General features: G+C 47.2%; 2 protein-coding genes across 2 annotated transcripts; both read left to right on the top strand.

Annotated features, from left to right (window-relative positions):
• The first annotated feature begins 2,162 nt into the window (after positions 1–2,162).
• On the top strand, positions 2,163–4,857 carry LOC136500632 (tonoplast dicarboxylate transporter-like). The gene is made up of 6 exons (XM_066496035.1): positions 2,163–2,757; positions 2,844–3,336; positions 3,654–3,697; positions 3,842–3,937; positions 4,014–4,524; positions 4,632–4,857. Exons 1-6 carry the CDS (start codon positions 2,275–2,277, stop codon positions 4,664–4,666), a joined length of 1,662 nt encoding a protein of 553 aa, XP_066352132.1. The 5' UTR covers positions 2,163–2,274; the 3' UTR covers positions 4,667–4,857.
• Positions 4,858–11,074: 6,217 nt separating this feature from the next.
• Positions 11,075–21,333, top strand: LOC136501363 (beta-1,2-xylosyltransferase RCN11-like). Its single transcript, XM_066496876.1, has 3 exons — positions 11,075–12,813; positions 19,473–19,622; positions 20,181–21,333. The coding sequence occupies exons 1-3, from the start codon at positions 12,127–12,129 to the stop codon at positions 20,898–20,900; spliced, it is 1,557 nt and encodes a 518-aa protein (XP_066352973.1). The 5' UTR covers positions 11,075–12,126; the 3' UTR covers positions 20,901–21,333.
• The last annotated feature ends 1,369 nt before the right edge of the window (positions 21,334–22,702 follow it).

Genomic DNA, 22,702 nt, shown 5'->3' with positions numbered 1-22,702 from the left:
CTGCTTCCCACGCCCCTACCCTCCCCACCGCTCCAAGTGCTTTTTTGCTGCACCGCTCCCCGCACCACGCCTGCTGCGCCTGCGCTGCTCCCCTACTTCGTGCGCACATGCAGGGACCGCCTGCGCTCCTGTCGTCATCTCCCTCCGCTTCCTCGGCACCCGAGCAGCGCTCCATCCCTCTGCTCCTCACACGCATGCACAACGCCCCAACAACTGCAGCAGGAGGTTGTGGCAGGTGGGGCACATTGCAACATGTGGAGCATCCCGATCTACTTTTGGAACATCTAGAAGAAACACTTATAACATATGTTTGAAACAGCTGAAAACACTTGCAACAGATGTCTGAAACACTTGCAAAAACACATGAAACACTTGAAAACACGTGTGTAGCAATTGCAAAACATATGCAACATCCAGACGAAACAATTGTAACATAAGTATCGATCACCTGAAACACCTTAAATAAACGCTCGCAACACGCATGTTATGCAACATCCAGATCTACTTCTGCAACATTGAAATGAAACACTTAAAACATATGTCATCAATATTGTCATTGTAAAATATGCAACATCCTAGATCTATTTTTGCAACATACAGATAAAATACTTGAAACATATATCTGAAATGTAAACACTTAAAACATGGCGTCGTCGACAGCCACGACCTACCTGTTGAGGAACTGCAGTAGCCAGCAAGCTCGGGACAGGGGGGGGCGTCGAGAACAACAGCCTAGCGTACACCCAAGCGCAGGCGCACCGGCATCGACCTCCTCCTGGTGGCATCGGGGCGGTGGTGGCGCGATGAACGCCATAGCCGCGATAGATGAGGTGAGATTGGGTTGGGGCGCGGCGGAGGATGGTTGTGGCGGCGAGGCAGAGTGGGTACGGGCGGACGTTGCGCCGCGGCCGCGACGGGCGGATTGCGCGGTGGAGGCGGCCGCTGTGGACGGACGGCTCGGTGGAAGCGGCTGCGACGAACGAGAGTAGGGAAATGTTCTGTAGGAGTTAGAAAGCCCAGAGGCCGGTTGCCTGGCCGGTACGCAAGCCCAGTAAGCAAAGCGTTCGTCGGTCGGACGCCCTAACCCTATCATTATCGTAAAATTTTGGGATGTGCTGATAGGTAAGAGAGGTAATTTGGTATATGGGTTAGGTTAGGTTTTAATCTATTATTAGCAGCCCTAATGGATGCGCTGATTGGTCAGATTGGAGTGGGGTGCAGTGCCAGATCAATTGCCAGGCGGATCCGGGATATCGTGATGAGGATCAACCGGTGCGTGCTGTGGCCCTGACGAAGACGACCATGGTTCCATGATGCGCCTGCATTATGGAGCACCATTGTCAGTATACGCCATGGGCTCAATGGGTCGACGCGTGCTCTCACACAAGGCCCAAGCAGCCAAGAGAACGGTGGAGGAATAAAAGTACGGCAGCAGTAGCAGATCAGGGAAGAAGGAACTACTCCCTTCATCCCAGGACATAAGACGTAACTGTTTTTTTTCCCTGGCTTCTACCGTTCTTCTTCCTCCCCATGCCTCTGACTCTTGTACCTGGATTTCCTACTTCCACTATCTTCTAGAACCTTCTAGCGTCTTCCTCCTGGCATCTTATTCCTCGATCTGCTTGCTACTTGTCCCGAATTCCTTCTCGATTGTATCTGGTTGTTGGTGCTGCTAGTAACAAAGTATTGAGGTTGCTAACAACCATGCACCTAAAGTCCTACTGTACGAGACGAGAACAAACTCGAGATGTTTTTGCATCCGCTGCGCATTCTTAATTAGTTGTGGTCCTAACAAGTTCGTACGTTGATGAGTCAGACTTGTCGTTTCAGCATGCTGCAAGGGTCTTGCTGCACCATGGGTTCAGTGGGGTGAACTGTGGCCGACACCGAGATCGCGACTTCAATCATATCATCGTGCTGCTCCATCTCGAGAGAGAGAGAGAGGCAGCTCCCCACAGCTCCATCCTCAACGTCCGACGTGGCGCATGGCTGGCACACGGAGGCTGGTGGGGACATGTGCCACGTGGACGCAACCGATTGCCACCCGGATTCGTGGCCATCCAACAACCCAAGAGGCCCCCAAAATGATTGCCGTCGGCGTCGACAGCCAGCCGAGGCAAAAGAAAAAAGCGTCGCCGTGCAAATATTTTAGTATCATTTTATTATTGCTTGCGTTTCATGTGTCAATTACTGTAGCTTACTGCCAGACAAGCACACTTCTGCAGCTACAAAGCCAGCCAAGACAAACGAGCTCGCCTCCACGCAGCCGCAGCGATGGACAAGCGCGGCAGCTTCGGGGGGAGCTCGTCCGACGACGTGGAGGCGCCGCTGCTCCCGCCGCCGCCCGCGCGCGACGACAGGGCCAAGGAGCGGCCGCCGTCTTCGTCGTCGTCGTGGGTGCGCGCGCTGCTCGCGCACAGGTACCCGGCGGTGGCGTCGGGCCCCGCGGCGGCCGCGGCCGTGTGCTTGCTCGTCGACCTCAGCGTCGGCCCGGGGGGCGCCCACGCCCACGCCCACCGCGAGGCGCGCGACATGCTCGCCGTCCTCGCCTGGGTCTTCCTCTGGTGGGTCACGGGCGCCGTGCCGCTCGCCGTCGCCTCCATGGCGCCGCTCTTCCTGTTCCCGCTCTTCGGGGTCGCCTCCGCCGACGCCGTCGCCAAGGCCTACATGGACGACGTCATCTCGCTCGTCCTCGGCAGCTTCATCCTCGCGCTCGCCATCGAGCACTACCAAATCCACCGCCGCCTCGCTCTCAACGTACGTGACGCGCCGCCCTCCCTCCCTTCCGTTTCATCTCGCCATCGTTTCTTTGACTCCTCAGTCCTCACCATGTGGGTCTGCAGATCACGTCGCTCTTCTGCGGCGACCCGGTGCGGCCGCCGCTGCTGCTGCTGGGAATCACGGGCACCACCTTCTTCGTCAGCATGTGGATCCACAACACGGCGTGCACGGTCATGATGATGCCCGTGGCGACGGGGATCCTGCAGAGGCTGCCGCGCGGGGGCGGCGGAGGCGACGCCGGGGCGCACGAGGAGGTCCGCCGCTTCTCCAAGGCGGTGGTGCTCGGCGTCGTCTACGCGTCGGCCATCGGCGGGATGGCCACGCTGGCGGGCACCGGCGTCAACATCATCCTCGTCGGGATGTGGTCCACCTACTTCCCGGAGCAGGAGCCCATCACCTTCAGCTCCTGGATGTGCTTCGGCTTCCCCATGGCGCTCATCCTCTTCTTGGCACTCTGGATCACGCTCTGCCACATGTACTGCTCCAACAACACCGGAAAGGCACTCTCTGCTCACCTGGACAGAAGCCATCTCAGAAGAGAGCTCAGCTTGTTAGGTTCGTGCTTCTTTCTATCTAGTACGGAGTAGAATTTAGTGAAGTTCTTTTTTTGTTTCTAAAGCTTTGCGGACAAGATTTTCATTATTTTAGTCATCATCTAATAAAAATATATAATACTGCTAATTCAACATGGCAACATCATCCAATATCTTTCCCACCATTTAGGCCACGTGACAGATGTCATCAGCTTGATGTAAGGTCTCAGCATTTGACTCAGACCTCACCACGTTTAAATTCCATGTTTCAGATCATCACTCATCCAGTGCAATCCAGGGAATACTTATCTCATGAAAATATTCTTCTGAACTATGCAGGTCCAATGGTTTTTGCAGAGAAGATGGTCTTGGCAGTGTTTGGGGTAAATTCCATTTCTTTGCCAACACATGTTCTACCTTATCTGTGTCATAAATTTTCTCTTCCAAAGATGGTCATATCATACAGGGTTGTTTTTGTGTAACAGACTTGCTTGTTTGTGACACACTGAAATGGGTAATTTTGGCAGGGTCTGATTGTGCTATGGATGACCAGGAACCTTACAGGTGACATACCAGGGTGGGGAGCTCTCTTCCACAACAATGTCGGAGATGGAACAGTCACCGTAAGTGCACCAGAAAAAAAAACTATCCAAAAGCTATGTATGCATCTTTTAATCTCACAAGTCACTCGCAATTCAGATCATGATGGCTACGTTGCTCTTCATAATTCCAAGCCGGAAGAACAAGGGCGAGAAACTGATGGACTGGAACAAGTGTAGGAAGCTCCAGTGGGACATTATCCTCCTCCTGGGGGCAGGATTCGCCATTGCTGAAGGCTTCAGGTCAAGCGGCCTGACTGATATCCTCTCTGACGGGCTCCAGTTCCTCAAGGGTGCAGGGACGGTGGTCATTGTACCTGTGGCCTGCATCGTCAGCGGTGTCATCACGGAGTTCACCTCTGACGATGCGACCACGACGCTGGTGCTCCCTCTGTTCGCTGAATTGGCGAAGGCGATCAATGTGCACCCAGCGTTGCTTATGGTTTCTGGAGCAGTTGGGGCTCAGCTTTCGTACTTGTTACCTACTGGATCGCCGTCAAACGTAATTGGGTTCAGTACTGGCCACATTACCATCAAGGATCTTGTGATCACAGGACTGCCCCTGAAAGTTGTCGGAATAGCAGCTCTCACAATCTTGATGCCAACTCTAGGTAACATAACAGCTGCACAAATCACGACTAAGAGCTAGTCAGTAGTCAGTAAATTCAGTACTGGCTTCTTATTCTGATACTCTTCTTTCTTGAACGATTATATGCAGGTTCACAGCTTTTTTGCACAGACAGCAGGTTCTAGGAGTGGAATGCAAATTTTGGACAGTCCATCCCTCCAAATCCAGTTGTATATATGTACAGTACTTTCATTATTTCGTATCTATGGCCTAGTCAAGGCTATGAAGGGTATACTCTTTGATCTGTACAAGGTTAAACATTGAGATTGATTGGTATGCAATCTCTGTGTGAAAAATAGCTATAGCACCAATAGGCCCTTGCCTCTGCTTCCTGATCGGGGGAGCCCAACCCTAATTGGTTGGTGGGCCCTTGTCGCACAGCACATATATATAGAGCAGTGGGGAACTAGGCTCAGGTCACGAGGTTGAACAGAGCCGCCATCCCGCTACAGTAAACCCTAAACCGATCAAAAGAGCTGCTGCCAGCGGACGGGATGTGCACCACCACCGCCGTCGGCCCACTATAGGGTCTCCACAGCTCCACTGGTGATCGTCTCCACCGCGCTGGACGTCTTCTGCTCCGCAGCACCGGCGTCTCCCCGCTGCGGTGCATCTACTGAGAAGGCGAGGAGCCTTCACCGCATCTACGGTTACACACAGAGAGGTACACATCGATCCTAACAATGGTGGCGGAAGTCACTGTCTACCGGCAAAGGAAGGGGAAAAGAGAAAAAGTGCCGCACTGACACGGCAAGAAAGAACAGATCCGTGTTCGGATCAGAGAAGAAGTAAAGGAAGGGGAAAAGAGGGATTCGGTACAAATAAGAAAAAGAAAAGAAATCAAAAGAAAACCGAACCCTAACCCTAGATCCCCTTTTCGGGTGAACAAGCGAAAAGAAAAGAAAGAAATGTGATTCGGCTTAGACCCGCTCAGATCCGAAGGGGAAGAAGAAAAGGAACCCTAGATCTAAACCCTAATTCCCTACATCAGTTCGGATAAGAGAAAAGAAAACTCAAATCAGAGAAAGGGAAAAGGGGTAGGTCGTTTTCCGAACCCTAACCCTAGATCTAAACCCTATTCCCATCCACTGGTTCGGAAAAGAGAAGAACACAGTCTAAATCGAAAAGAAGAAGGGGATGGGAAAGGAGAAAGGGAGAAGGGGAAAGGAACCGATTCGGATGGGAAGGGAACCCATTCGGATGAACGAAAAGAAAAGAAATCAAAAGAATAGAACCGAATCGACCGAATCGAATCGAAAAGCGAAACCCTAACCCTAATTTTGACCCCATCCCCACCACGGGTTAATCCCAGAAGAGAGAAGGGGACGGGGAAGAAGGGGAAAGGGGGACGGACCCACCTTCGCCCGCACGGGAGAAGAAGAGCCTAACCGGCCCTTCGCCGGTGCGGGAGAAGAAGAGCTGAGCCAGGGGGGCGCCCCGGCCAGGCCGCTCGACGGCGGCGTGCTCACCCGTTTGGGAGCACACGCGCCGGTGAGGGGGCTGGCGACGGCGCCATGGCCACTCCACCGTCGTCGCTCTCGTCATCTCGCTCTCGGTCAACTCATGGTTGTGCTGCCGCTGAGAAGAAATGAGGTAGAGAGAGGAGAGAGTGGAGAAGAAGAGAGAGAGAGAGAGAGCAACGAAACAAATGAAACTAGGGTTCGGGAGGACGCGGCCGTCGGCGGGTTTTTATTCACCCGAAACGAACGCTCGGCCGTTCGATCAGATCCAACGGCGCCAGATGCACGGGTCGACTCGCAGCCCAGGCGGGCCCGCACGGTAGCGCGACTTTGCCGGCCCAGGCCCAGGTTGCGGCTTGGGTGCGGCCTGCGCGCGCGCGGAAAGCTGGGCCGAGCCAGTTTTGGGCCGGCCTAAGAGTAAAGCTGGGCCGAACTGTTGCCGGGGTTTTGAGCCCAAAACAAAGGAGTCCTTTTTCATTTTTATTTCCTAGAAAAGTTTTTACTTCCTGGAAAATTGAAAATACAAATTGGCTCAAAAGAAAAATAGAAAAAGGTATTTTACCTGTGGGTAAAATTTAAGAAATTGAGTTAGAGTTTTTCCGCTGCTAAAGGAAAAGTATATTCTCCAGTGATTTTGAACCGACGTGATAATTAACTGGAGAAAAGAGATTTTTTTCCAGTAAATGTTTATTTCCTGGAAATTGATTAATGGATTAAAGAAAATAGAAAAAGCAATTTTTCCTGTGGGTAAAATTTAAGAAAAAGAGATTTTTCCGCTGCTAAAGAAAATGTTGATTCTCTAGTTATTTTGAACCAATATGGTATTTAATTGGAGAAAAAGAGATTTGACATGATTATGATGTTGTTATTTTCTGACCAACGTTGTTAATAACAATATCATAATTTTAATGATTTATGCATTAATTCTACTTCTGTCCAACAGTGATGTAGAATTAGTGTATAAGAAAAGTTGATAATTTTAATGATTTATGCATTAATTCTACTTCTGCCCAACGGTGATGTAGAATTAGTGTATAAGAAGAGTTGTAAATTTTAATAATTTATGCATTAATTCTACTTCTGCCCAATGGTGATGTGGAATTAATGTGTAAGAACAGTTGTGAAAGTTAAAGATTTATGCATTAATTCTATTTCTGTCCAACGGTGATGTAGAATTAGTGTATAAGAATAATTGTATGTTTTGATTTTGACCAACGTTGAAATTAAGGCATGTAATTAGTGTTATTTTATGTTAAGAAAAGTTTTGACCTAGTTTTCATCTTATCTAAGGTGGACTAGGTAGTCACCTCACCGTGTTTCACTGAGTTTGTGGCACCGGTGAGAGAGACAAAAGAGAATGATGCCACTTAAGCAACTAAAGAGAGGGATTTTGAATCCCAAAAGATAGTCCTATGACTTTTGTGCATAGAAAGTGGGTCACTGCTAACAAGAAATATTTGGCCATGATAAAGAACATGATTGAACCTGCAATTGTGGACTTAATCTCAGAGTGTGACATAGTCACCGAGTACCTCGATAGAATAAAGAGTCAGTTCACTAGCTCTTTAAAGACATATGCTACCCAGCTGATAAAGCAGCTGGTGACAGAGTGTTACTCTGAAAATAGTGGCATAAGAGAGCTCACGATGCGTTGTCAAAATTATGGCATTATCGTTCAGGCCATATTTCGAGGGGGAGAATAGAAAGATAAGTTAAAAAGATATTCTTCCTCCATTAGAGCTCTCAGATTTAGAACAATACAGAGAATGCATAAAAGAAAAAGTATGTAAAGAAGATTAAGAAAGATGACAAACAAAGCGTAGGAATTTTATAGATTATTTACACAGACATCTGTGGTTAGTTTCCTGTAAAGAGTGTGGATGGTAATGATTCGTTCATAACATTCACAGATGATTAATCTCGTTATGTCTATATTTATCCAATCAAAGAAAGAACAGAAACATTGGATAAATATAGATATTTAAGGCAAAAGTTGAAATCCAACGTAATTTAAAGATAAAGATAGTCAGGTCTGACCGTGGGGGAGTACTACGGTCGGCATACCCCATATGGCAAAAGTTCCTGGACCTTATGTAAGGTTCTTACAGGAGAATGACAAAGTAGCCCATTATTCTATACCGGGCGAACCTCAGCAGAGTAGAGTAGCTAAAAGAATCAATCGTACCCTGATGGATATGGTGGGCAGTATGATAAGTTACTCCACCTTACAATTGAGCCTGTGGATGGAGGCGATAAAACCGCTATTCATATTCTCAATAGAGTATCAAGAAACTCGGTGCTCAAAACACCGTATGAGTTGTGGACAGAAAGAGTACCCTCACTTAACCACTTGCGTGTGTGGGGGGAGCCCTACTAAGGCTAAAGTATTTAATCCAAACATTGGAAAGTTATATCCCAAAACAGTAAGTTGCCATTTGTTTGGCTACATAGAACAGTCAAAAGGTTTTCGTTTCTACTGTTCAGAGAGACACACAAAGTTTGTGGAAACGAGACACGTTGTTTTCCTAGAGGATGAAAAGATGAGGGGAGCATGGTAGCTCGAGAAATTGACCTTGAAGTGAAGCGGGTGTATGCGCCCACTCCAATGATTCATGAGCCAATTTTCTCACTACATGCTGTCGCTGCACCGACAGTGCAAGATACTATAGTGTCAGCACCTGTTGTTATTCCACCTGTGACAACAATGAATGAAAATAAGGAACATGTTCTTTAGGATTCTATAGAACCTATTGCCACATATGAGGGGGAGCAACAACAACCTCAAACAGTAGATGTGCCAAATGTGGAGGCCCCTTGAAGGTCTCAAAGAGTTAGAAAATCAGCTATTTCTGCTGATTATGAAGTGTATAACACTAAGGAATTTCAAATGGAGGATGATCCCACCTCATTTGAAGAAGCCATGAGAAGTGATCATTCATCAAAGTGGCTTGAGGCCATGGAAGATGAAATAAAATCGATGAATGCCAATAAAGTTTGGGATTAGAAAATAATTTCTAAAGGAGCCAAAACAGTAGGCTATAAATGGGTCTACAAAATAAAACTGGACTCTCAAGGGAATATAGAGAAATATAAAGCGCGACTTATGGCAAAAGACTATATGCAAAGAGAAGGGATTGATTACAATGATACATTTTCTCCAGTCTCATGTAAAGTTTCCTTCAGAATCATAATGGCATTAGTGGCACATTACGATTAAGAATTACATCATATGGATGTAAAGATGGCATTTCTCAACAGAGACTTGGAGGAAAATGTTTACATGGCACAACCGAAAGGTTTTGTCATGAAAGAAAAAGAACGAATGGGATGCCGCCTAAAGAAATCTATTTATAGATTAAATCAAGCTTCAAGATAGTGATACTTGAAGTTTGATCAGTCAATAAAGAATTTTGGGTTTTAAAGAGAATGCTGAGGACAATTGTGTCTATGCAAAGTTTAAGAATAGGAAGTTTATCTTCTTTGTCCTGTATGTGGATGATATCTTACTTGCTAGTAGTGATGTCAGTCTACTACAGGAGACAAAGAAGTTTTGTCCTCAAAACTTGATATGAAAGATCTTGGTGAAGTCTCGTTCGTTCTATTGATTGAGATTCACCGAGGTAGAAGAAAATGGGTATTAGGACTGTCACAAAAGACATACATAGAATAGATCTTAAAGAAATTCAGTATGCACAAATGTAGTCCCTCACCTGCTCCTATAGTCAAGGGCGATAGATATGGGGATTTTCAATGCCCCAGGAACCAATATGAGCTCAATTGATAAAATGAAAGTGGTTTCATATGCTTCAGCTGTCGAAAGCTTGCAACATGCTCAAGTATGTACGCGCCCTGACTTGGCATTTGTTACCGGGTTTTACTTGGCAGATTCCAGAACAATTCTGTAATAGAACACTGAAATTAGTAAAGAAAGTCTTGCATTATTTGCAAGGAATAAAATACCTCATGATGATATATAGAAGATCTGATTCATTCCACATAGTGGGATATTCAGATTCTTATTATGCGAGAGTGAATACATATCTAGACGTGGATTTTCTATCATCTCGCAAAGGGGAGCTATTTTATGTAAAAGCTCAAAGCAAACTGTCACTACATCGTCCACAATGTATGACAGTTTGTAGCGTGTTATGAGGCAACGGGGCAGGTAAACTAACTAAAGAAGTTCATACCCGATTTGAAGGTGGTTGACGACATCTATAGACCACTTAAGTTATACTGCGATTATAATCTGACAGTACAGTATGCTCACAACATAAGTCAAGTGGTGCTGCCAAACATATTGACATAGAGTATTATGTTGTGAAAGATAAAGTACAGGATCAAGTCATAAGTCTTGAGCATATAAGTACAGAAAAAGATGCTCGCGGATACGCTTATAAAAGGCTTACCACCCAATGTGTTCAGAGAATATATAGCTAGCATGGGTTTAAGGGAAAACCTATAAAATTCCTGGATAAAAGAAGGCCCAAAGATAAGTATCTATTTCAAAACAGAGTAGTGAGTTGTAGCTGTTAAGTCTATCGGCAATGGACCGTGACGATGAGACATGCTCTATGAGCTAATCTGTAATGGAATGAACAAAAGTAAATGATATGAAAGTGAAAGATGTAATGAGATAAAGGGAAAGAAAGTTAGTTGATCTCCACCAATAGGCCCAACGGCCTATTGGGCCCTTGCCTCTGCTCCTTGATCGGGGGAGCCCAACCCTAACTGGTTGGTGGACCCCTGTCGCACAACGCATATATATAGAGGAGTGGGGAACTAGGCTCAGGTCACGAGGTTGAACGGAGCCGCCATCCCGCTACAGTAAACCCTAAACCGATCAAAAGAGCTGTTGCCAGTGACAGGATGTGCACCACCACCGCCGCTGGCCCACTGCAGGGTCTCCACAGCTCCACTGGTGATCGTCTCCACCGCGCTGGACATCTTCTGCTCCGCAGCACCGGCATCTCCCCGCTGCGGTGCATCTACTGAGAAGGCGAGGAGCCTTCACCGCATCTACGGTTACACACAGAGAGGTACACATCGATCCTAACAAAATGAAGCGAAAGGGAGAGCAATTTAAAATTCAAGACGAACTTCTTAGCCCATCCTAACATGGGAAGCTCAATCCTATTCCAAAACTTCAGCATACAAAGGATGATGGATTTGAAACGGAGGAAAATTCAGATCAAGTGTTGGAAAGGTCAGTATCCTATCAAGTATATGGGTAAATAAATACTATGTAAAGCTTGTGGGTTTCGCACTTTTGTAGCGAGCTCCAAGGATATGCGGTACTGTCTTAAACTGAAACTTCTGTACTCTGAAATGTGGCTGGTGTTGACTGTTGACCTCTCAAATTCAGTAGGCCATCCTACCGAGATTGCGTTGACATTTGTGGAGATTTTAGTTCTCTCGTCATACTTAAATTCACCAAGCACAAGATATCCCAAACATCCCATTCATATGTGTTCTTGAGGTTTCAGCCGTGCAAGCAAATGAAAATTGTTTGTCTTCCCTTTTCTGAAGCAAGCAGCAGAAAAAACTCTGCAATTTGAGTAAAAGTACACCGAGGAGCAGTGGAGTTGGCACTTACACACGAACTGGAGTGAGAGTGACTCACCGCCGGCCCGCCGGGGCTACTAGTTGAACGACCAATGCGGCGGCTCGGGCGATAGAGAATTAGAGATGGCCGGCCGGCATCGTGGCTTGACTCGCACCCTTGACCAGGTCACGTACGCCCGCCGCGCTGCAACTGCTGCCTTCATAGCTCGCCAATTTCGAGCACCATGTCCCGCCTCGATCGTCAACCGGATGCCAGCAATCCCATCCCACCTACAACGTGACAATTCCACCGGCGGGCGGCGGCCGCCTCGGCGAGATCGGCGACGACTCCCTCGCTTTGCAGTTGCAAGGGAGAAGAAGAGTAGAAGACGAGGAGTGAGGGTCAGGGACAGAGCATCTGGGCCGTCCACAGTACAACAACCCGAGATGGCAACCGTCCGATCCGACCAACCAAGCACACCGGCTACTTTCCCCGCCGCGACTGCTGCCCAGTGAGAGGCCCACGCGGCGACACCCCCTCGATCTGCGCGAGAGCCCCAGCGGCTCGCCGGTCGCCGGAGATGATGGTGGGCCCGGGCCGAGCTCATGGCCACAGAAACCGCCTCCGCCGCCTCATCCCGCGGCTCCTCCTCCTCGTCTTCGCCGTCTACGCCGCCTCCTTCGCGATCTACCTCCTCCAGTCCCAGTCCCAGTCCCAGTCCCAGTCCCACCACGAGTCGCCGCCGGACCCCACCCCGAGGACTGAAGCCCGTGACGGCGTCGGGTCGCCGCCGTCCTCGCAGAAGCCGTGGCCGCGGCTCCCGTCCTTCCTTCCCTGGGTGTCCAGCGCCGCTCCGCCGCCGCACACCTGCGAGGCCTACTTCGGCAACGGCTTCTCCCGCCGTGTGGACGTCCTCCCCGCGGGCCGCGGGGGCGGTGGCGGCTGGTTCCGGTGCCACCACAGCGAGACGCTGGGAAGCTCGATCTGCGAGGGCGCCAGGGTGCGGCTTGACCCGGCGCTCATCGCGATGTCCCGCGGCGGGGAGCCGCTGGAGCAGGTGATGGGCCGCGCCGAGGAGGAGGAGCTGCCCAAGTACGAGCCCGGCGCGCTGCAGGTTGAGGGGCCGGCGGCGGGTAGGACGGCGCCCCTGGTGGACGCGGGGTTCCTCAACGACTACGTGCCCACCGGCGGGATCGGGATGCACACTATGAGGGCGCTGCTCGAGTCGGCGCGCGTTGTGCCTCCCGGTGAGCTGCGCTGCTCTCAGGTATTCTTTGCCTTGCAATCTACTAGTAGCTGATTTGCTCATTGATGATAAGTAGTTTGTTAATTAATTTCTGAAATCCAATAATTAGGAAGAGTACAGTCAGCTCAGTTTTTGATATAGGAGTATTTAATGAAAGTCTGTTTGATCCAGCCCTCATGCTGGATATATTGAGCAGTCGTGTGAATATTTATTTGTGTTAAGACTAGGAGCAGAAATAGGATCTAAGAATGAAGTCTGTGTCTGATTTATATCCAAAATAAAACATCGTGGAAGTATAGTAATAGTATATAGATTCTGCTTTTGGTTATTTGGTTTAGTTTGAATTTGTTCAATTAATGCTGTGCAGTTATCTGATGATTCTATCATATAACTTATGCTTATTATTTCAGTTATACTTTGAATGTGAGTTGATTGTGTTAGGATCGATGTGTGTACCTTTGTGTGTAACCGTAGATCCGGTTAGTCTCCTTGACGTTTCTCTTTGCGGCACAGCAACGTAGACGCCGGTGCCGCGGTGTAGTAGGAGTCGTCCAGCGCGGTGGAGAGAAGTCCAGTGGCGCCGACGGAGAACCTGCAGGCGCGACGGTGGTGAGTCACATCCCGTCGCTGGCAGCACGGCCTTTAGATCGGATTAGGGTTTTCTTTAGGTGGGTGAGGCGGCTCCAGTGAACCTCGTAGTCCGAGCCCTCACCCCCACCTTCCTTTTATGTGTGCTGTGCGACAGGGGCCCACCAACCGGATTAGGGTTGGGCTCCCCCGATCAGGGAGCAGAGATAAGGGCCCAATAGACCGTGGAGATCAACTAACATTCTCGCCCTTGATCTCATTTCATCTTTCACTTTCATATCATTTACTTTTGTTCATTCTATTACAGATTAGCTCATAGAGCATGTCTCATCGTCACGGCCCATTGCCGATAGACTTAACAGCTACAACTCACTACTCTGTTCTGAAATAGATACTTATCTTTGGGCCTTCTTTTATCCAGGAATTTATAGGCTTTCCCTTAAACCCATGCTAGCTACATGTTCTCTGAACACCATGTCCTCTGAACATGTTGGGTGGTAAGCCTCTTGTAAGCGGATCCGCGAGCATCCTTTCTGTACTTATATGCTCAAGACTTATGACTTGATCCCGGACTTTATCTTTCACAACATAATACTCTATGTCAATGTGTTTGGCAGCACCACTTGACTTATGTTGTGAGCATCTTGTACTGTCAGATTATAATCGCAGTATTACTTTAGTGGTCTATAGATGTCGTCAACTACCTTCAAACCGGGTATGAACTTCGTTAGTTAGTTCACTTGCCCGTTGCCTCATAACACGCTACAAACTGTCATACATTGTGGACGATGTAGTGACAGTTTGCTTTGACCTTTTCCATGAAATAGCTCTCCTTTGCGAGATGATAGAAAATCCACGTCTGGATATGCATTCACTCTCGCATAATCAGAATCTGAATATCCCACCATGTGGAGTGAATCAGATCTTCTATATATCATCATGAGGCCTTTCATTCCTTGCAAATAATGCAAGACTTTCTTTACTAATTTCAGTGTTCTATTCCAGAATTGCTCTAGAATCTGTCAAGTAAAACCCGGTAACAAATGCCAAGTCAGGGCGCGTACATACTTGAGCATGTTGCAAGCTTCCGACAGCTGAAGCATATGGAACCACTTTTACTTTATCGATTGAGCTCATATTGGTTCCTAGGGCATTGAAAATCCCTATATCTGTCGCCCTTGACTATAGGAGCAGGTGAGGGACTACATTTGTGCATACTGAATTTCTTTAAGATCTTTTTCATGTATGCCTTTTGTGACAGTCCTTATACCCTTTTTCTTCTATCTCGGTGAATCTCGATCCCTAGAACGAACGAGGCTTCGCCAAGATCTTTCATATCAAATTTCTTTGTCTCCAGTAGTAGACTGACATCACTACTAGCAAGTAAGATATCATCTACATATAGGATAAGGAAGATAAACTTCCCATTCTTTAAACTTTGTATTGACACAATTGTCCTCTACCTTCTCTTTAAAACCCAAAATTCTTTATTGACTGATCAAACTTCAAGTACCACCATCTTGAAGCTTGCTTTAATCTATAAATGGATTTCTTTAAGCGGCATCCCATTCGTTCTTTTCCTTTCATGACAAAACCTTTCAGTTGTGCCATGTAAATATTTTCCTCCAAGTCTGCGTTGAGAAATACCGTCTTTACATCCATCTGATGTAATTCTAAATCGTAATGTGCCACTAATGCCATTATGATTCTGAAGGAATCCTTACATGAGACTGGAGAAAATGTCTCATTGTAATCAATCCCTTCTCTTTGCATAAAGCCTTTTGCTACAAGTCACGCTTTATATGTTTCTATATTCCCTTGAGAGTCAAGTTTTGCTCTGTAGACCCATTTATAGCCTACTGTATTGGCTCCTTTAGGAATTATTTTCAAGTCCCAAACTCTATTGGCATTCATCGATTTCATTTCATCTTCCATGGCCTCAAGCCACTTTGATGAATGATCACTTCTCATGACTTCTTCAAATAAGGTGGGATCATCCTCCATTTGAAATTCCTTAATGTTATACACTTCTTAATCAGCAGAAATAGCTGATTTTCTAACTCTTTGAGACCTACTAGAGGCCTTTATATTTGGCACATCTTTTATTTGAGGCTGTTGTTGCTCCCCCTCATGTGTGGCAATAGGTTCTATAGAATCCTTAAGAACAGGTTCCTCATCGTCATTCATTGTTGCCACAGGTGGGATAATAACATGTGTTGGCACCACAGTACTTAGCACTGTCGGTGCAGCGACAGCAGGTAGTGAGAAAATTGACTCATGAATCATTGGAGTGGGCGCATACATCCGCTTCACTTCAAGGTCAATTTCTCGAGCTACCATGCTCCCCCCTCATCTTTTCATCCTCTAGGAAAACAGCGTGTCTCGTTTCCACAAACTTTGTATGTCTCTCTGGACAGTAAAAAAACAAAAACCTTTTGACTTTTCTGTGTTGCCAATGAAATGACACCTTACTATTTTAGGATCTAACTTCCCAATGTTTAAGTTAAAAACTTTAGCCTCAGCAGGGCTCCCCCACACACTCAAGTGTTTAGTGAGGGTACTCTTTCTGTCCATAACTCATACGGTGTTTTGGGCACCAACTTTCTTGATACTTTATAGAGAATATGAATGGTCGTTTTCAACGCCTCCATCCAACGGCTCAACTATAAGGTGGAGTAACTTATCATACTGTCCACCATATCCATCAGGATGCGATTGATTCTTTTAGCTACTCTATTCTGCTGAGGTTCGTCCGGTGTAGAATACTGGGCTACTATGCCATTCTTTTAGGGGTATGCCGACCGTAGTACTCCCCCACGGTCAGACCTGACTATCTTAATCTTTAATATCTTGAATTTATCCAATACATCTTTTCTTTCTTTGATTGGATAAATATAGCCATAATAGGAGTAATTATCTGTGAATGTTATGAACGAATCACAACCATCCACACTCTTTACAGAAAAACCGACCACAAATGTCAGTGTGGATAATCTGTAAAATTCTTGTGCTTCGTTTGTCATCTTTCTTTACATACTTTCCTTTTATGCATTCTCTGCATTGTTCTTAATCTGAGAGCTCTAATGGAGGAAGAATATCATTCTTAACTAGTATTTCTATTCTCCCCATCGAAATATGGCCTGAACGATAGTGCCATGATTTCGACGACGCATTGTGAGCTCTCTTATGCCACCATAATCAGAGTGACTATCTGTCACCAGCTGCTTTATCAGCTGGATAGCATATGTCTTTGAAGAGCCAGTGAACTGATTCTTTATTCTATCGAGGTACTCGGTGACCGTGTCACACTCTGAGGTTGAGCCCACAATTGCAAGCTCAATCATGTTCTTTATCATAGCCAAACTTTCTTGTTGGCAGTGACCACTTTCTATGCTCAAAAGCCATATGATATCTTTTGGGATTCAAAATTCCTTTCTTTAGTTGCCCAAGTGGCATCATTCTCTTTTTGTCTCCCTCACCGGTGCCACAATCTCAGTGGAACACGGTGAGGTGACTACCCAGTCCACCTTAGACAAGATGAAAACCAGGTCAAAACTTTTCTTAACATAAAAATAACACCATTTGCATGCCTTGATTCCAACGTTGGTCAAAATCAAAACATACAACTATTCTTATACACTAATTCTACATCACCGTTGGGCAGAAATAGAATTAATGCATAAATCATTAACTTTCACAATTGTTCTTACACACTAATTCTACATCACTGTTGGGCAGAAATAGAATTAATGCATAAATCATTAACTTTTATAACTGTTCCCATACACTAATTCTACATCATCGTTGGGCAGAAGTAGAATTAATGCATAAATCATTACAATTATGATATTGTTATTAACAACGTTGGTCAGAAAATAACAACATCATAATCATATCAAAACTCTTTTTCTCCAATTAAATACCACATTGGTTCAAAATAACTGGAGAATCAATAATTTCTTTAGCAGCGGAAAAACTTTCTTTTTCTCTAATTAAATACCGCATTGGTTCAAAATAACTGGAGAATAAACAACTTTCCTTTAGCTGTGGAAAAATTCTCTTTTCCTTGAATTTTACCCACAGGGAAAATTGTATTTTCGATTTCCTTTAATCCATTAATCAATTTCCAGGAAATAAAGATTTACTGGAAAAACTTTTCTTTTCTCCAGTTAAATATCATAATCAACTCATATTTATTTCTTGGCTCTTTAAATCAAATTCTCCCGTTGGTTCGAATTTAATAATGAAAGCATCAATCTTTAAGTACGCAGCGGAAACTTTAATAAATCATTTAATTCTATTTTTCATAAACGGTTACAACACTTTACTATTCTCTGAACAAAATTGACGTTGGATCAAAATTGTACAGATTTCAACATCAAAATTCAATTCGAATTGTTCAAATACATCAAAACTGTTTCTGGCAAATTAAAAGACAAAAGACTGTGTCACTATGTCAATGTCCATTTCGGCCCAGTAGCTCGCGCCCTGGCCCACGTGCGCAACGCGCGTCTACTCAGCCCAGCGGCCGAACCGGCCTGGCCCAGCTGGCGCCTCCATCTCTCCACCGCGCCTAGGCCGCAACGTGGGCCTGGGCCGGGAATCCGGCCGAGCATCATCGCCCGCCAGGGCCAAAAGAAGCCCGAGCCGCGGCGCGGTAAATCTTGATCGTCCAACGCGATCGGACGGTCGGCCTTCATTTTCGCTGGATCAAAACCAGCAGCCGCCGTCGCTCCCTGAACCCTAACCCTCATTCTCTTTTCTCCCTCCCGCCTTTCTCACTCAGCTCAGCACGCAGCGACGGCGGTGGCCGCGGCCGCGGTGGCCATCGACCGGCGGCGACGAGGGGTGGGTGGAGTTCGCACCCGCGGCTCCCCTGGCCTCTCTCTTTCTCTTTCTCCTCTTCCTACTCTCACGCGCTGCGGCGGACGAGCGGCGGCCACCTACGGTGACCGAAGGAGGAAGACGAGATGGCGCCGCCGTGGAGCTCCTCGCCGGCATGCGTGCTCGCCCAGTTGCGTAGCACGCCGCCGTCGAGTAGTCTCGCGACGGTGCCCTGTTGTTCGCGCGCGCCAGGCTACCTAGCCCGGCGGCTCTGTCTCTCTCGTCGGCCATAGATTTGGTCGACGGCAGTGACAGGACGGCCAGGCTCCAGGTAGGTAGCCTCATGACCGTCCTCTTTCTCTTGTAGGGTTAGGGTTCGAGTACCGTCCCGATCTGATCTGGATCGGGCATTTTCTTTGTTTTTCAATCTGAAACCCTAGATCTACACCCTAGGCTAACGAACTGCTAGGGTTCTTTGTTGAAACCGTGTCCACTTTTCCCGTACCCGATCTAGGGTTAGGGTTACACAGAGTGAACCTAGCTCTGGTACCATTGTTAGGATCGATGTGTGTACCTCTGTGTGTAACCGTAGATCTGGTTAGTCTCCTTGACGTTTCTCTTTGCGGCACAGCAACGTAGACGCCGGTGCCGCGGTGTAGTAGGAGTCGTCCAGCGCGGTGGAGAGAAGTCCAGTGGCGCCGGCGGAGAACCTGCAGGCGCAACGGTGGTGAGTCACATCCCGTCGCTGGCTGCACGGCCTTTAGATCGGATTAGGGTTTTCTTTAGGTGGGTGAGGCGGCTCCAGTGAACCTCGTAGTCCGAGCCCTCACCCTCACCTTCCTTTTATGTGTGCTGTGCGACAGGGGCCCACCAACCGGATTAGGGTTGGGCTCCCCCGATCAGGGAGCAGAGATAAGGGCCTAATAGGCCGTTGGGTCTGTTGGTGGAGATCAACTAACAGATTGCAATGTAGCAGTTTCATAATATAATAGATAGATTTCAGTTACTTTGGAATGGGAGTTGATTGCAATGTAGCAGATTCATAATATAATAGATAGATATATTCTAACTATCATTGAACAAAATGAGTGCCCTTGGTTTTACCTTTTGGTTATACCTTTTGGACACTCAAAAGGGTAGCTTTGCTAGGCTCTTGTTGGATTAGGGTTTTTTTATTCAATTTTGAATCGATGTTTTCTTCTTACATTCCTTTATCTCTGGAATTCAGTAGTCCCTTCTTAACTGTATTATCACACTTGTTATTGCAGTGGGTTGAAGAACCGACACTTCTGGTCACCCGTTTTGAATATGCAAACCTTTTCCACACAATTACGGATTGGTACAGTGCATATGTTAGTTCCAGAGTCACGAATTTACAAAACCGTCCTAATGTTATATTCGTGGATGGGCATTGCAAGGTATGTCATGCACTGTGTATTTTGTTATTGGTTCAGTTCATTCTGTTTGTTGCTTAAGTTATGGCCAACAAGTCTGTTTCTTCAGCTATTACTGGGGTAAACAACATTAGTCACATTTTTGTATGCTTTATCTTTAGTTTGTATCATGCAATGATAACACAGCATGGTGATCTCCTGTTTTTTTCCTCATTTATTCTGACATGTCTGTTGCTCATGTTTGGAGAACAATTGTAATCAGAAGCAGTTCTCGATTGTATGCCAATCTGTCAGTTCCTTTGTTCTACATTTGAGGCAAATAGCACCCTTGCTATATTTTTGGCAGTTAGTCCTGATGCTTCATCCAAAACTTTTGCCAGTCATACCCATGCTTCCATGTATACCTAACTTCCAGATTATATTGTTCCTCTGTTATGTCATTTTCTTTCAGATTTAGCATGACTTAATATGATATTCTATTGCTAGGTAGCAGTCAACTTATTTGTCTGCACAATGATTTATGTTTCTTTTCCCTCTCTCGTATATTCTTGTCAAGTGACAGATGTGACCTGATTTCCACAGGCACAATTGGAGGAAACATGGGAAGCACTTTTCTCAAGTGTGACATATGCTAAGAACTTCTCTGGTCCTGTTTGTTTCCGACATGCCATTCTTTCACCATTGGGCTATGAGACTGCCATGTTTAAAGGCCTCAGCGAGAGCTTCAGCTGTGAAGGTGCCTCCGCAGAGTCCCTCCGAGAAAAACCGGACTACAAGAAAACTGCACGGTTATCTGAATTCGGGGAAATGATTGTAGCTTCTTTTGATCTTCTGCAGGATGACATCATGTCATCCAAAAAATCAAATGGGCTCAATATTCTCTTTGTTCGGCGAGAAGACTACTTGGCCCACCCACGCCACACTGGTAAGGTTGAATCCAGACTAAGCAATGAGCAGGAGGTGTATGAGGCAATTGACAAGTGGGCACAAGGTCTGAAGTGCAAAGTGAATGTTGTCAACGGTCTTTTCGCCCACATGACCATGAAGGAGCAACTGCGTGCTATCCTGGAAGCTTCAGTGGTAATAGGGGCTCATGGGGCCGGTCTAACACACTTAGTTTCAGCAACTCCTGATACAAAGGTTCTTGAGATTATCAGCAGCATGTACCGGCGCCCACATTTTGCACTGATCTCACACTGGAAGTCTTTAGAGTACCATGCCATAAATCTCTCTGGGTCATTTGCAAGGATCACAGATGTCATCAGTGAGTTAAGAAAAATACTGGAAGGTCTCGGATGCTGACACAGGTATTCATCAAAGCGACCACAAGCCATGCAGAATGGATAACGTGTCTACTTCATCATACATACCTGGTTGCATTAATTTCACCGATGCATATGAGTTTTAACTCGAGGGGGGTGTTTCATGGATTATTTCAACCACTGTGACAAGAACCCAATCATTCACAGTTCCCAGCAAAGAATTTTATTATGCTGCCAAATGCTGAAAGCCAAGAAAGCAATCCTCTGTCTGGTTTCTTACAGCAAATGTTAACACGTAATCCAACCTTAGGTTGTCCACTCTATTCTTGGACATGATTCTAGGACCACAATCTTGACCAAACTATATTCTTTTCTGGTTTATAGATTAGCATATCTTTTGTATGTTACACATGTTGAGTGTTGAGTACTTTCGCATTGTTCAGCTGTTAAGAACTGCCTGATAGAAAACGGTATAGGTTCCTCCTTTGTGCATGCTGTATGAGTCATGCCGTTCGGCTTACCTTATATCCGGCTTGTTCGGCTTTTTTTTTCCAGCCGGAACAGTGTTTTTCTCTCACAACATATCAGCCAGAACAGTGTTTTCTCGCACCGAAGTGAACCAGGTCTGAGAGATCGACCTTGTATTCCTCGCACCGAAGTGCTTGTAGTAGGGGGTTACAAGCTGGGTGAGAGAGGGAGCTAGTCCCAGGTCTCGGCGTGGAGTGAGGCGGGCTTCTTGAGATGTTGCTCTCTGGCAGCGGGGGAGCGTGCGTGTTACATAGTGTTGCTTGTGCGCGTGTGTGTTCGTCCCCTAGAAATGGTCCATGTCATTTCCTTTTATAGTTGAAGGAGGGACAAGGGTAATACGTGTGCCAACTACACAGCGTTGTGTGAACGGAGGCGACGTGTCCGAGTCCTGTAGCCTGTTCCTGTGGCGGCGTGACCGACGGAGTGGTCCGTCCTTGAAGTACTGGGGCGTCGTGCTGGTCACATCCGATCCTGTGCGTCATGGGAGCTCCAGGGCTACCTCGAAGCGGGCGCGGCGGTTGGCGCGCGGGTCACTGTAGTTTGACTGCGCGCGAAGCCGAGGCTCGGTTGGTGCCTAGGCCTAACCGTGGTGGGGGGTCTCGGCAGACGTGAATCTCGAGATAGCCGAGGCCCTGTCGTGGGGTGCCGAGGCTCGGAGGGAGCGGTTGATCTTGTACGCTGATTCTGAGGCGATGATGACCTGGACTAGACTTCCCATGCCGCGTTGTCTTCGGGGCGGGGGTTACGGTGCGCAATGTAGTGCAGGCGCTGATCGTGGGCACAGCGCCAGAACACAGTGGCCGGTAATCCCCGCCGTGCCTTGTCCTAGCTGGTATGGCGTTGATGCGACTCCTTGTCCCGTCGGCCACTCCGTGGTGTCGAGCCGTCGTCTGGCTGAGATCGCGGGAGTGATTGACGCATTAATGGGACGTGACGCGCTGTTGGGAAGACTGATCAAGGCGGGAGCGGCGGGTTACTGCCAAGCCAGCCTTGAGCGATACGATGAATCGCTGTCTCGTTCGAGGCTGTACGCACGGGGCCTCGGGCGAGACGGAGATTGGGCTCCTTATCGAGGCCTCCCGTGAGAGGCCTCGCGCGAGGCAGAGATTCGTTAGGGCGTCGAGACCTCATGTGCGAGGCCTCGCGCGAGGTGGAGAGCCGGTGGGCTCGGACGGGGCCGGTGGTTGACCCACGGCTTACCTTCTGGCTTTGTTATTGATGGGGTTTAAGTGACTCTTTTGGTGTATGCTCGGCGTACCCCGTTTTATGGTACCCGACAGTAGCCCCCAACCCTTAGGGGGAGTGCGAGCACTC

Source organism: Miscanthus floridulus, chromosome 13 (genome assembly GCF_019320115.1).
Source record: "Miscanthus floridulus cultivar M001 chromosome 13, ASM1932011v1, whole genome shotgun sequence".
NCBI lineage: Eukaryota > Viridiplantae > Streptophyta > Magnoliopsida > Poales > Poaceae > Miscanthus > Miscanthus floridulus.
Note: the sequence above shows the minus strand (reverse complement) of the source record. Positions and strands in the feature narration are given on the sequence as shown.